The 13,788-nt window shown below is 48.7% G+C and overlaps 1 protein-coding gene across 1 annotated transcript; it reads left to right on the top strand.

Moving 5' to 3' along the window:
* Positions 1 to 758: 758 nt before the first annotated feature.
* Positions 759 to 7,965, top strand: ANKRD60 (ankyrin repeat domain 60). The gene is made up of 4 exons (XM_058176701.1): positions 759 to 1,196; positions 2,129 to 2,259; positions 5,364 to 5,529; positions 7,718 to 7,965. Exons 1-4 carry the CDS (start codon positions 875 to 877, stop codon positions 7,963 to 7,965), a joined length of 867 nt encoding a protein of 288 aa, XP_058032684.1. The 5' UTR covers positions 759 to 874.
* The last annotated feature ends 5,823 nt before the right edge of the window (positions 7,966 to 13,788 follow it).

Raw genomic sequence — 13,788 nt, 5'->3', positions numbered from 1 at the left:
CAACCCAGAGTCACTCAGCTGGCTTTCACAGCTAAGATAAAACTATCACTCATTTCTAACTTGGTCTCTTAACCACTAGACCAAACGGGCTAATTACTGTACTTTTCAGAGTATAAGACACACTCCCCATAAAGAAGGTGGATATGTTGGTGCATCTTATACACTGAATACAGCCAATTTGGCCTCCAGAAACACCGCTCCGTGTGTCCTGTTTTTGCCCAAAAAGGCCCGTTTTCATAAAAGCAGGCGTGCAGAGGGTTTGGGAGGCCTGCAGAGTGCTCCTGGGGCTGGGAAGGCAAAACGCTCCCAGAAGCACTCAGCAGGCCTCCCAAACCCTCTGTGCGCTCTGTTTTTGTGAAAAGTGGGTCAGTTTTTGTGAAAAACGGGCCCATTTTTGGGCTCCCAAACCCCCCATGTGTCGTGTTTTTGTCCTCCCCAGCCCCAGGAGCACTCTGCAGCCTCCCAAACCCTTTGCACTCATTTTTACAAAATGGGACGCGAGAGGGTTTGGGAGGCCTGCAGAATGCTCCTGGGGCTGAGGAAACTTTGTTTGTTTACCCCTTTGAAATCTTGATGCGTCTTATACTCCGTTGTGTCTTATAGTCCAAAAAATGCGGTACTACAGGGTACTGCATGAGTGAAGAAAGCTGACTTGGCTTGATTCTTTGGGGGAGTCCTATCACCTTTTTGGGATTATTTTGAATCATATATTTGTTTCACCTAGGCTTGCTGTAACAAGTTTGATCCCTCAGCTGGCACTTTCCAGATGTGTGTCCTAGCTGTATCATGACATCACATTGGCTACGTCCTAGTGACTTGCCTGGCAGGCATTGTTCTTTGATCATGACATCAGTGGTTCAGGTGGAAAGTGTCTATGGGGATTCTCAGTGGAAAGACTCTAGCGCGCCACTTTGTTCGTAGAATGCAAAGCAAAAGAAAACCAACACTTAGCACAAATCCCCAAACCAGAACTGGAACAAGTTCACGTACATTATGGCAACGACAGTTGCGTTTAGGAGAGCTTTTATCTCCCCAGTCACGGCTTTTCAATATCAAGTTACAAATAATTGAATCTGAAGAATTATTTTTGTTACCCGAATGTCATCGGGACTTAAGTATTGGTAAACTGAAGAATCGACTTGAGCTTTTTGTTGGGATCCCAGTAAATTTCCAGCGAGTTCAGTATCTGGATGAAGGTGAGCCCTCCTGTCTATGTGGCAGCTGTGTCCCACTTACCGCAATGTCGTAGTTCTCCATGTAATTGGTAAAATTACTGGCTGAGCCAGGCATTTTTTTTCTGAATATTGGACAGTTTAAAGCAGGGGTCTCCAACCTTGGCAACTTTAAGACTTGTGGACTTCAACTCCCAGTTGAAGTCTACAAGTCTTAACTCTGGGAATTGAAGTCCACAAGTCTTAAAGTTGCCAAGTTTGGAGATCCCTGGTTTAAAGGGTATTAGTCAAAAGCGTCTCCAGAGTAAATGATAAAAATATATGGTTATAATATGTAGCTATATTGCACCATAGATGACCAGGTTTGGATATACTTAAATAAAAAACCTGTACAGTGCACAGGTACTCCAAGTTCTGTGCTAATGACATTTGTGTTCATTGTTAAGTCAATCAGGTCATTTTATTTAGAAATGTGTATCTTCTAGTTCATGGGTCTCCAGCCTTGGCAACTTTAAGATTTGTGGACTTGTGGAGTTGAAGTCCACAAGTCTTAAAGTTGCTAAGGTTGGAGACCCCTGTTCTAGTTGATTAGTCAATCACTCAAGGCAGCTCATTACCTAGTTGAGTAATGAAATGTTTACAAGCAAACAACTAAGCTCAGAGAGCACCAAGGACTCTGCAGCTCATATGAATTGTTGCTTTTAAAAACACAATATTACTGGCTTGTAGTGTTTTAAGCCTATCCAGGAGATACTACTACTATTTTCAGTTTGCTTCAGTGGTGGTATTCAGCCAGTTCTATCCAGTTCGGGCTAGAACCGGTAGTAGCGGCTGTGGAAAGCTCCGCCCATGCACCCAGATGTTATCACGTCCCGTTTTTGATGCTCTGTGCATGTGCGGAAGGCACACACATTTGCGAACCGGTAGCAAATACCATCCCTGGTTTGCTTCTACAGTAGATCTTGAGGATGAGTCTACGTTGAGGAAACATGAAGTTGTCCCTGGAGGAACTCTCACTATGCGAATTTGGCCAGAAGATTCTTGGGGACAATTGGTGGCTGCAGCTGCAAGTGGAAAGGTCAAGAAGGTTAGTCTGGAAGTTTTAAAAAGTACCTCATGCTGTTCTGTTAGAAATCACAATGAGTGCTTTTTGAAGAGCTTCCTTTGAGGCAAGGAATATTTCAGTGGTAAAAGGGGAGAAACAGCGAAATTTGGGCATAATACCAAAAATACCTGCTACAGAAATGGTTCTCAACCTGTGGTCCGTGGACCCCTGGGGAGGCCACGATGTTGTCATGGCGTCTGTGAAGGGTTGAAGAAATGTTACGATTTAAATCTTGAATTAAGTCTTGGGGGTCTGTGGCCACAAAAGGTATTTAAAAGGGGTCCACGGTGAAGAAAAGGTTGAGAACCACCGAGCTAGAGAATTCCTGGAAGCTGACAAATTGATCATCAGCAGACACTGTTGTGTCTCACACACAGATGCAAACAACATCTATATACCATTCAAAAGAAACAAACAACAAGTCAAAATGGGAACAAAAAGACCAAAGGACCTCACCACCAGCAATCAACACCCAGATGGAAATAGATTAACACAGGGGTGAAATCCAGCAGGTTCTGACAGGTTCTGGAGAACCGGTAGTGCAAATTTTGAGTGGTTCAGAGAACTGACAAATGCTGGCCCCAGAGTAAGGTGGGAATGGAGATTTTGCCACCTTCCCCTGTCCCGCCCACCAAGCCACACCCACAGAACCGGTAGTAAAAACAAATTGAATTTCACCACTGGATTAACACCAAGATTAACATCAGACCCACAATCAAGAAGTAAAACAATATCCCAATAATTTGCTTTTAGAAATCTTGGTTAAGTGTGGTTCTGAACGCTCACACTTACCTAACAGACTCAATTTAAACATATCAAAATTCAAAACTGACGTGTTAAAAGGAATCTTACCTGACCTGTCCCTCACAGAGATCTAGACCAGGTGTCTCCAACCTTGGCAACTTTAAGATTTGTGGACTTCAGCTCCCAGAATTCCTCTGCCATCTGGTTGAGGAATTCTGGAAGTTGAAGTCCTCAAGACTTAAAGTTGCCAAGGTTGGAGACCTCTGATCTAGACAGCCCTGGCTACTTCAAGATTTTGAGGCCCACTACAAATCGAAACAAAAGGCACCAAAACAAAGTAAAATTATCTGAATATTTTTGTTACCTCAGAAAATAAACCAGGATTAGATATGGCGAGACCTTGACTTGGAACAATTCATTCAGTGACCATTCAAAGTTATAACAGCAATGAAAAAAGTGACTTACGATCATTTTTCACACTTTTGCATCCTCCTGGTCACATCAAAATTCAGACGCTTGGCAACTGACTCCTATTTATGATGGTAGCAGTGTCCAGGGGTCATGTGAACACCTTTCATAACCTGACAAGCAAAGACAATGGGGAAGCCAGATTCACTTAATAACCGTGTTACTAACAGCTGCAGTGCTTCACTTAAGAGCTGTGATGAGAAAATGTCACGTACCGAGGAAATCAGGGGATTCAGGCAGTTCGAATGAGTATAAAGATTTATTGCAAGCTTAACCTCGCTACAAGAATCTGAACTACTGATGTCAAGGGAAATTAGCGGGAGATAAGAATAGAAGGAATTCAAGGTAGGCTGGACTTTGATCTCTTGTGGGTGCACAGGGACTCATGTCTAATGATGCATTTGACCCCTCCCTCGGGTTCAGCCTTTTCATCTCCTATAAGGTAAACGTAAAAGTTCCCCTCACACATATGTGCTAGTTGTTCCCAACTCTAGGGGGCGGTGCTCATCTCCATTTCAAAGCCGAAGAGCCAGCGCTGCCTGAATACGTCTCCGTGGTCATGTGGCTGGCATGACTAAATGCCAAAGGCGCACGGAACGCTGTTACCTTCCCACCAAAGGTGGTCCCTATTTTTCTACTTGCATTTTTTACGTGCTTTCAAACTGCTAGGTTGGCAGAAGCTGGGACAATAATGGGAGCTCACCCCATTACGCGGCATTAGGGATTCGAACCGCTGAACTGCCACGTTTCGATCGACAAGCTCAGCGTCTTAGCCACTGAGCCATCGTGTCCCTTTATCTCCTATATAGCTTTTAGTCCTTTCAACTCCTATAGAAAGGTCATAAAATGGAGAAAAAAATCACTTAACAATTATCTTACTTAGCAACAAAATTTTTTGGCTCAATTGTGGTCATACTTAAATAGAACATCACAGAAAATCTCACAACTGTAAATAGACAGAGAAGAGAACACAGGACTCATTTATAGGTAGCCCTTGCGTTATGACCACAACTGGGATCAGAATTACTATTTCTGTCATAAGTAACTGATTGTAATCTGAACTGGACCAAATTTTACAGCAGTTTTTATGGAGGTCGTTAAACAAATCACAAGATTGTTAAGCAAATCCAGCTTCCCCAATGAGCATTACTTTGCCAGAAAATCAGTGAGAAAGGTTACAAATTGGAAACAGGTGACCACAGGAGTCTGTAACCAGTCTTAAATGGGAGCCAACTCCCCAAATTGTTTGAATATTATTAACTCGGGTTGGTACTTAGGCTGTTAGTTTGAGCTCCGAGCTCAGCAATTCGGTCGCAAACGTTTTGTCACCATTCGAGGCGACATCATCAGTGTGTTTCGAGTTGACAACTCAAAACACACTGGCGATGTCTCCTTGAATGGCGACAAAACCTTTGCAATCAAATTGCCAAGTTGTAAATAGATTTTTTTCCCCTGAGAGCGTTGTAACTTTGAACAACTATTAAACCGGGGCCGGGATAGCTCAGGCAATAGAGAAGCCTGTTATTAGAACACAAAGCCTGCAATTACTGCAGGTTCGAGCCCGGCCCAAGGTTGACTCAGCCTTCCACCCTTTATAAGGTAGGTAAAAAGAAGACCCAGATTGTTGGGGGGGGGGCAATAAGTTGACTTTGTAAAAAATATACAAATAGAATGAGACTATTGCCTTATGCATTGTAAGCCGCCCTGAGTCTTCGGAGAAGGGCGGGGTATAAATGTAAACAAAAAAACAACAACAACAAAAAAAAACAAAACGAACGGTTGTAAGTCGAGAACTACCTGGCAGCATATATTATTATGTTTCCTTTGCCTGCTTCTCCATACAGAGCCATTAACATTTGCTTCTTTATTGCCAGTTGCAAACTGTAGGAGTTACACAGACCTCCACATTCAGCACTGCAAATTCGAGGCTAATGACGGACGAAAAGAGGGCCGACTGGTTAGCGCACAGAGCATTCGTGGCTTTATTTATTACTGCTCACAGAGGCCACACGAGGGCAGTGGAATATTTGCTCCAAAATGGTAGCGTACTAAGTTCTGAAACTGATTTCCCCCCCCACACAAGTAGTCCTCGAATAACAATCATTTGTTTAGTGACCGAACTTACAACAGCACTGAACAAAAGAGACTTATGATGACCATTTTTCACACTTATGTCCATTGCCGCATCCCTGTGGTCACGTGATCAAAATTCAGAAGCTTGGCAACTGGTTGATCTTTAGGACAGTTGCAGGGTCCCTGGGTCATGTGATCATCTTTGGCGATCTTCTGACAAGCGAAGTCAAGGGGGAAGCCAGATTCATTTTACAACCAGGTTAAACTAACATAACAATTGCAGTGATTCACTTAGCAACAGTGGCAAGAAAGGTTGTAAAATGGGGCAAAATGGTCTCATTTGGCAATGGAAATGCTGGGCTCAATTGTGGTCATAAGTCAAGGACCACCTACTGTGTTTTTCGGAGTACAAGATGCACCTTCCCCCCCCCAAAAGAGGGTGAAAATCTGGGTGCGTTTTATACTCCGAATGTAGCCCCACCCAGCCTCTCAAACAGAGGTTTCAGAGCCTGAAAAAAAAAGCCTCAGAAACAGAGCTTCAGAAAAAAAGCCCCAGAAACAGAGCTTCAGAAAAAAAGCCTCAGAAAAAAAGCCTCAGAAACAGAGCTTCAGAAAAAAAGCCTCAGAAACAGAGGAGGGTTTCAGAGGCAGAAAAAAATGTTTTTTCTGAAACAGAGTTTCAGAAGTTTTAGAGGCAGAAAAGAGGTTGAAAAAAAAGCAAGGCACAGAGCTCACAACCAACGAACCTGTTGCTAAAATTCTCCTCTGGCAACAGCTGATTGGGGGTATTCTGGGAGGCCAATCCACCCGCCAATCAGCTTTTTTCTTATTTTCCTCCCCAAAAACTAAGGTGCGCCTTATACTCCAGTGCATCTTATACTCCGAAAAATATGGTATAATATTGAAGACTACCTATCATTTAGTAATAATTCTGCTAAGTCAAAATTAAAACAGCTTAAATCTAGAGAAGTCACTTCTATTCAAAACTGGGTTGAGAAAAGAATGTCTCTCTTTTCTTTTTTTTACTGATTTCTCTTTTCAAGCTTGGGGCTTCCAAGACTGGCATCTTCAAAAAAAGCTTTGGAACTTTCCTTTCTCAAATCAACCCCTCCTCCCTGCTGGCCATATTGGCAAATCAGTTCTGCTGATCCAGCTTCTCTTCCATGAGCCAAGAACTGCCCAACTTCCAACATCAGACGATGCGCAGAGCGATAAGGACCAGGCGATAAGAGCCGGGCGGGCATGGCTGACTGGGTGGGTGGGTGTGGCCAGCTTGATGCCACTCACTGGATGTGGCTGACTGGATGGGTGTGGTCAACTGGGTGGGCGTGGCCAGCTTGACGCCACTCCCCAAACTGCTGGCACATTTCTACTTTGCTCTGGGTAGACCAGGCCGAAGCCATACTGGCCCGATGTTTCCTCTTTGCATTGAATAGACCAGGCCAAAGCTGCATTGGGTAGACCGGGCCAAAGTGATGCAGGCTTGCCCCTTACATTTTCCAGGATGGCCCCATGGGCCGGATCTGGCCACATGACTGGTCGAATCCGGCCCGCGGGCCTTGTGTTTAACACTCCTGCCCTATACCATTTTAGAGAAGTCTGTTAAAAGCCTCCAGCTTTTAGAAATGAGCATGAGAAATGTGGATAAAAGAGAATAAAAGAGATTCTATCTCTTGACTGCATTTTATGGAAAGCAAATGTTAAATCAGGGGTGAAATTCAGATTCTGGCAGGTTCTGGAGAACCAGTAGCGGAAATTTTGAGAAGTTCAAAGAACCGGCAAATACCACCTGTGGCTGGCCCCAGAGTGGGGTGGGAATGGAGATTTTGTAATATCCTTCCCCCAAGAATATGGAGGGAAAGGGTATTTTGCAATATCCTTCCCCCAGGAGTGTGGAGGGAATGGGGATTTTGCAGTATCCTTCCCCTGGAGAGGGGTGGGAATGGAGATTTTGCAGTATCCTTCCCCTGGAGAGGGGTGGGAATGGAGATTTTGCAGTATCCTTCCCTGTCATGCCCACCAAGTGACACCCACCAAGCCACACCACACCTATCAAGCCATGTCCACAGAACCGGTAATAAAAAAAAAGCGAATTCCACCACTGTTAAACCCAGTCTTATTGAATCCCAGATATATGTCTTTTATTCCTTTCCAGGTGCTGATCCGAAACTTAAAACCCCTCTGGGTAGGACAGCCCTCCACGTTGCTGTCACTTCGGGCCAGGTTGAATGTATCAGTATCCTCCTCGACTCTGGAGCCAGGGTCACTGATGAGGACAATGAAGGACACAATGCTGCACAGCTGGCCCGGCTGTGGAAACAGCGAGAGAGTGAAAGGAGGCTCTTCCGCCACAGGTGGCTGATCCGAACAGCTAGAAGCAGCCAACACCAAAACATCAAATAGAAGCTGGAAGTCAATGCAGATTTTTTTAAAAAATTGCACAACTGATGGAGGGATTAAGAACATTTTCCACGTGAACTTTTCTTCAGAAATGTATACTGTCTTGAAATATAAGACTTCATTTTGTCCGCAGAGGTTCTACCCAGCTGTAAATGAGATAGTTATAGCAATGATAGAAAGACTTAAAATTCCTCCATGGTTACTAGTGTCAGGCATGTGCTCCTCATGACTGAGCTACAGTGTTTGGGGGAAATCTTGCTACTTCTATCCTGTTATCCCAACAATTATCAGACACTTATGGAATAGATGAGGCTATCAGAAGAGTCCTAAGTCATCCAGAGAGCTTTCATGACTGAGCTGAGCTAGAACTGAGGTTACCACAGTTCTAGATCAACCATACTATACTACCTCTCTTACCTCCCCTGATGTAGTTCCACTATTATATCTAGAAGATACCTGACTGTAAAAATCCTTTCTGCGCATGACAAAGATGGAGGTCTGACCGAGTCTCGGAGTGGCAGGCGGAGTTGTTGCCGGGCCGTAGATGCAGCCAGCGGACGACCTGGGCTGCCTGGGTAGCCTGGCTGGAAAGATGATCTTCTTGGCAGCTGCGAGAGGGGTTTTTCGCCCCTGAGAGCTTCGCAGCTGCCGAGTGCTGAGCCAGGGCCGAACGGCAGCGAAATGGCGGCGGCTATCTTGGTGCGGGGCGGGGCGGCGTCCGACCTACCTCCAGCGGCGTTTTGGCGGCGTCCGGCTTGTTTCCCATGCAGCATTTCCGAGCTTGTGCTGCATGGAGGGCGACGGTGTGATGAGAGCCTCGAGAGCCTTCTGCTCCGGATGGGAGAGCCCCGACGAGGCCCCTCGTGGAACGGTGGTGAAGCGGCGGCGGCCATCTTGGTGTGGGGCGGGGCGGCGTCCGGCCTACTCCTGGCGGCGTTTTGGCGGCGTCCGGCTTATTCCCCTGCAGCATTGCCGAGCTTGTGTTGCAGGGAGGGCGACGGTGTGATGAGAGCCTCGAGAGCCCCCTGCTCCGGATGGGAGAGCCCCGACGAGGCCCCTCGTGGAACGGTGGTGAAGCGGCGGCGGCCATCTTGGTGTGGGGCGGGGCGGCGTCCGGCCTACTCCTGGCGGCGTTTTGGCGGCGTCCGGCTTATTCCCCTGCAGCATTGCCGAGCTTGTGTTGCAGGGAGGGTGCCGGCAATGGTGAGAGCCCCGAAAGTTTTTTTTTGCCCCGGACGGGAGAGTCCCGAAGAGGTCCCCCACGGAACGGGGGTTGTGGAAGGGGGGGGCATGTCCATGGCTGTGGTGGGGATGGCAAGGACGTCTGTCCTGGATAAGGGCGACGTTTGGAACCCCCTAGCGGCAGTGGCGGCAGCATGCTCTTTCCCTTTTCTCCCTCCTTTCCCTTGGATTTTTTTTCATCTTTTTCATCTTGACCTGATAAGATCTGAGGAGGCTGCTTTAGAGCTGGTCGTTTTCGCTTTGGATGGACATGGACCTAGGCATGGAGGCCTATTTTTCTCCCTCTAGACTTCGGAGTTGTAAATGGGGAGTTTTGACTCGGGAGCTTAGGCTCCCCCCCCCTGGACTTTGGAGCATTCGCAACATCTGTATGTCTGTTATGACTTTTACCATCTGGAACGGGATCTCCTTGCGAGAATGTCCATCATCTTTTATCATCAGTGGGACCTATGTCAGCGGTTCTGAATATGACTGCTTTATCATCATCTACGGTTACGGACAAACTCATTTTTGCGCCAATTATGCCTGATGCGAGATATGATTTATTCTTCGTTAGAACTTCATCGTCTGCGAGGATCCTCCGCCTCGCAGAAATGGCCCTCTACGTTATCGAGGGCCTATCTCAATGATGGGTTTTGGGACCCAGAGAGATGGCATGCGTTAAGAAAGAATCTTTGGGGTTTTTTAGATAAACAATTTTTAAGGGGTGGGAGGGTAAAGGCGGGTATCGGGGGAAACCCGTCGGGGAGGGAGCCAGTCCTTGCGTTTGCTCGCGGCGATACTTTATTAAGTTCGGAGGTTAAGGGGAAGCCTTGTTCTCCAATTCCAGAGGATCGTTCCATCAGTACGGTAAGTGGGAGAGGCAGATATGGCGGAAGTGGGGGGCCATATCATGTTCAGGGGGTGCGCACTCGCTGTTTGAGAGCGATTGCGCGCTCCGGCCCCTCAGACTTCTCCCGTTCCCCGAGTGGCCAGTATCCCCAGGGCTTGGACCTTCGGCTGATGTTGTGCAATGCTAGGTCCGTAGTGAATAAAGCCCCCCTGATCTACGATCTTATACAGGGGGGGGCTGCGGACCTTGTGGGCATTTCGGAGACTTGATTGGGCATTGAAGGGGGTTCCCTGGTGGAGATGTGCCCACCGGTTTCCGGCATTTCATCAGCCGAGGCCCAAGGGAGGGGTGGAGTGGTGGCGGTGGTTATTAGAGAGAGTCTGGAGCCGATGGAGGCCACTGTCCCTCAGATAGCCGGTTGTGAATCCTTTACGTGAAGTGGGGCGAGGATGCAGGTGGGCTTGTTGATCACGCATCTGGCTCCTTGCTGCGTGGCAACAGCCCTGCCCGAGTTGCTGGAGTTGATAGCCGGGATGGCAGTTGATACCCCAGGCTTATGGTCATGGGGATTTCAACTGCCATCAGCCGGTGTGTCGTCAACGGCGGCTCGGGAGTTCATGGCCTCCATGACGGCCATGGACCTGACCCAATTAATTGACGGCCCCACCCACGTCGGGGGAAGCACACTGGATCTGATTTTTGTCTCTGGACAGTGGTTGAGTGATCTGGAAGTACGAGAATTAGTCATTGAACCTCTGTCATGGTCAGACCACTCTCTCCTTCGTCTGGACTTTCGGACCGCTGCTCCACACCGCAGGGAGACGGGACCAATACGTTGGTTCCGTCCCAGGCGACTGATGGACCCGGAGAGGTTCCTGATGGAGCTTGGGCCGCTCCCTGGCGATCTGGCCCACGGCTCGGCCGAGGAGCTTGTTGCGGCCTGGGAACAGGCCGCGGTGGGCGCCTTGGACCGTGTCGTGCCTTTGCGGCGTCTGACCCGGCGTAGATCTCAACCAGCTCCTTGGTTTTCCGAGGAGCTGAGGGAGATGAAACGCCGGAGAAGACGCCTAGAGAGCGCGTGGAGGTCCAGCCGTTTTGAAGCTGACCGAACACTAGTTAGGTCTTTTACTCAGACCTATCTAGTGGCATTGAGGGAGGCCAAGCGGGCCTATGTCTCTACCCTCATTGCGTCAGCAGAGAACCGCCCAGCCGCCCTATTTAGGGTGACTCGCTCCCTCCTTAACCAGGAGGGTTGTGATGACCCCTTACAGGGTTGTGCTGAGGATTTCAGCAGGTATCTGTTTGACAAAATCGCTCAGCTTCAGGACGGTCTGGACCAAAACTGGGTAGTTTCGGGCGAGGTGACGGAGGCTAGTCTTGTTGAGACCATCTGGGAGGAGTTTGACCCTGTGGCTCCCGAGGACATGGACAGGTTGCTGGGGCGGCTGAATGCCACCACATGTTTATTGAACCCGTGTCCCTCCTGGTTGGTGCTGGCCACCCGGGAGGTTACACGAGGCTGGCTCCAGGGGATTGTTAACGCTTCTCTGAGGGAGGGTGTTGTTCCCACCGCCTTGAAAGAGGCGGTGGTGAGACCCCTCCTCAAGAAGCCTTCCCTGGACCCAGCTGTTTTGAGTAACTATCGTCCAGTCTCCAACCTTCGCTTTGTGGCGAAGGTTGTTGAGAGTGGTGGCACACCAGTTACCCCAGTACCTGGATGAATCTGTCTATCTAGACCTGCTCCAGTCCGGTTTCCGACCCGGTACAGCACGGAGACAGCTTTGGTCGCATTGGTGGATGACCTCTGAGGCCCGGATAGAGGTTATTCCTCTGCCCTGGTTCTCCTTGATCTCTCAGCGGCTTTTGATACCATCGACCATGGTATCCTGCTGCGACGGTTGGAGGGATTGGGTGGGAGGCACCGTATTTGTGGTTCTCATCCTATCTCTCCGACCGATCGCAGACGGTGTTGGCAGGGGGCAGAGGTCGACCTCGAGGCGCCTCCTTGTGGGGTGCCACAGGGGTCGGTTCTCTCGCCTCCTGTTCAACATCTACATGAAGCCGCTGGGCGAGGTCATCAGTGGTTTTGGGGTGAGTTATCAACTGTACGCGGATGACACCCAGCTGTACATTTCCACCCCTGACCACCCCAATGAAGCTGTTGAAGTGTTGTCTCGTGTGTGGAGGCCGACGGGTCTGGATGGGGAGAAACAGGCTCAAGCTCAACCTCCAAGACTGAGTGGCTGTGGATGCCGGCATCCCGGTACAGTCGGCTGCAACCGCTGCTGACTGTTGGGGCGAATCATTGGCCCCAATGGAGAGGGTGCAATTTGGGGTTCTCCTGGATGGACGGTTGTCCTTTGAAGATCATTTGGCGACCGTCTCCAGGAGAGCTTTTACCAGGTTCGCCTGGTCCGCCAGTTGCGCCTTTCTAGACCGGGATGCCTTATGCACGGTCACTCATGCCCTCGCCACTTCTCGCCTGGACTACTGTAACGCCTCTACATGGGGCTCCCTTGAGGTGCACCCGGAGACTTCAGTTAGTTCAGAATGCAGCCACGGGTGATAGAGGAGCCACTGTGGCTCCCATATAACACCGATCCTGCGAGGCTGCACTGGCTACCTGTGGTTTTCCGAGTGCACTTCAAGGTGTTGGTTACCACCTTTAAAGCGCTCCATGGCATAGGACCGGGATATCTTGGGACCGCCTTCTGTTACCACATGCCTCCCACCGACCGGTACGCTCATAGAGAGGGCCTCCTCAGGTGCCGCCAGCCAGACAGTGCAGGCTGGCGACCCCCAGGGGGAGAGCCTTCTCTGTGGGGGCACCTACCCTCTGGAATGAGCTTCCCCCAGGACTTCGACAACTTCCAGACCTCCGGACCTTTCACCGCGAGCTTAAAAAATATCTATTCTTTCGAGCAGGACTGGCTTAATAGGGTTTTAAATATGGATTTTATTGGGGTTTATTTTATATTTCGTATTGTATTTTAAATTTAGGCTATTGGAATAAGTTTTTTAAATATTGTTTTTATTGAAACGTATCGTTTTCATTTTATCTGCCTGTTCACCGCCCTGAGTCCTTCGGGAGAAGGGCGGTATACAAATTAAATTATTATTATTATTATTATTATTATTAAGTGGTGTATAATGTGTTGAGTCAATCTTACTCAAGTTTGTGCTCTAGCTCTAACCGTTTGAAGCTGACCGAATACTAGTTAGGTCTTTTACTCAGACCTATCTAGTGGCATTGAGGGAGGCCAAGCGGGCCTATGTCTCTACCCTCATTGCGTCAGCAGAGAACCGCCCAGCCGCCCTGTTTAGGGTGACTCGCTCCCTCCTTAACCAGGAGGGTTGTGATGACCCCTTACAGGGTTGTGCTGAGGATTTCAGCAGGTATCTGTTTGACAAAATCGCTCAGCTTCGGGACGGTCTGGACCAAAACTGGGTAGTTTCGGGCGAGGTGACGGAGGCTAGTCTTGTTGAGACCATCTGGGAGGAGTTTGACCCTGTGGCTCCCGAGGACATGGACAGGTTGCTGGGGCGGCTGAATGCCACCACATGTTTATTGGACCCGTGTCCCTCCTGGTTGGTGCTGGCCACCCGGGAGGTTACTCGAGGCTGGCTCCAGGGGATTGTTAACGCTTCTCTGAGGGAGGGTGTTGTTCCCACCGCCTTGAAAGAGGCGGTGGTGAGACCCCTCCTCAAGAAGCCTTCCCTGGACCCAGCTGTTTTGAGTAACTATCGTCCAG

This window comes from Ahaetulla prasina, chromosome 3 (assembly GCF_028640845.1).
Source record: "Ahaetulla prasina isolate Xishuangbanna chromosome 3, ASM2864084v1, whole genome shotgun sequence".
Lineage (NCBI taxonomy): Eukaryota > Metazoa > Chordata > Lepidosauria > Squamata > Colubridae > Ahaetulla > Ahaetulla prasina.
This window is presented reverse-complemented; position numbering and strand designations above follow the sequence as displayed.

What these genes read in the sequence shown, in the direction of transcription:
- ANKRD60 (XM_058176701.1), top strand. Translation starts at nt 875, where the DNA reads ATGGGGATTCTCAGTGGAAAGACTCTAGCGCGCCACTTTGTTCGTAGA. An exon ending in CAAGTGGAAAGGTCAAGAAG is followed by an intron (nt 2,260 to 5,363) that starts GTTAGTCTGGAA and finishes CTTTATTGCCAG; the next exon opens with TTGCAAACTGTAGGAGTTAC. An exon ending in GGAATATTTGCTCCAAAATG is followed by an intron (nt 5,530 to 7,717) that starts GTAGCGTACTAA and finishes ATTCCTTTCCAG; the next exon opens with GTGCTGATCCGAAACTTAAA.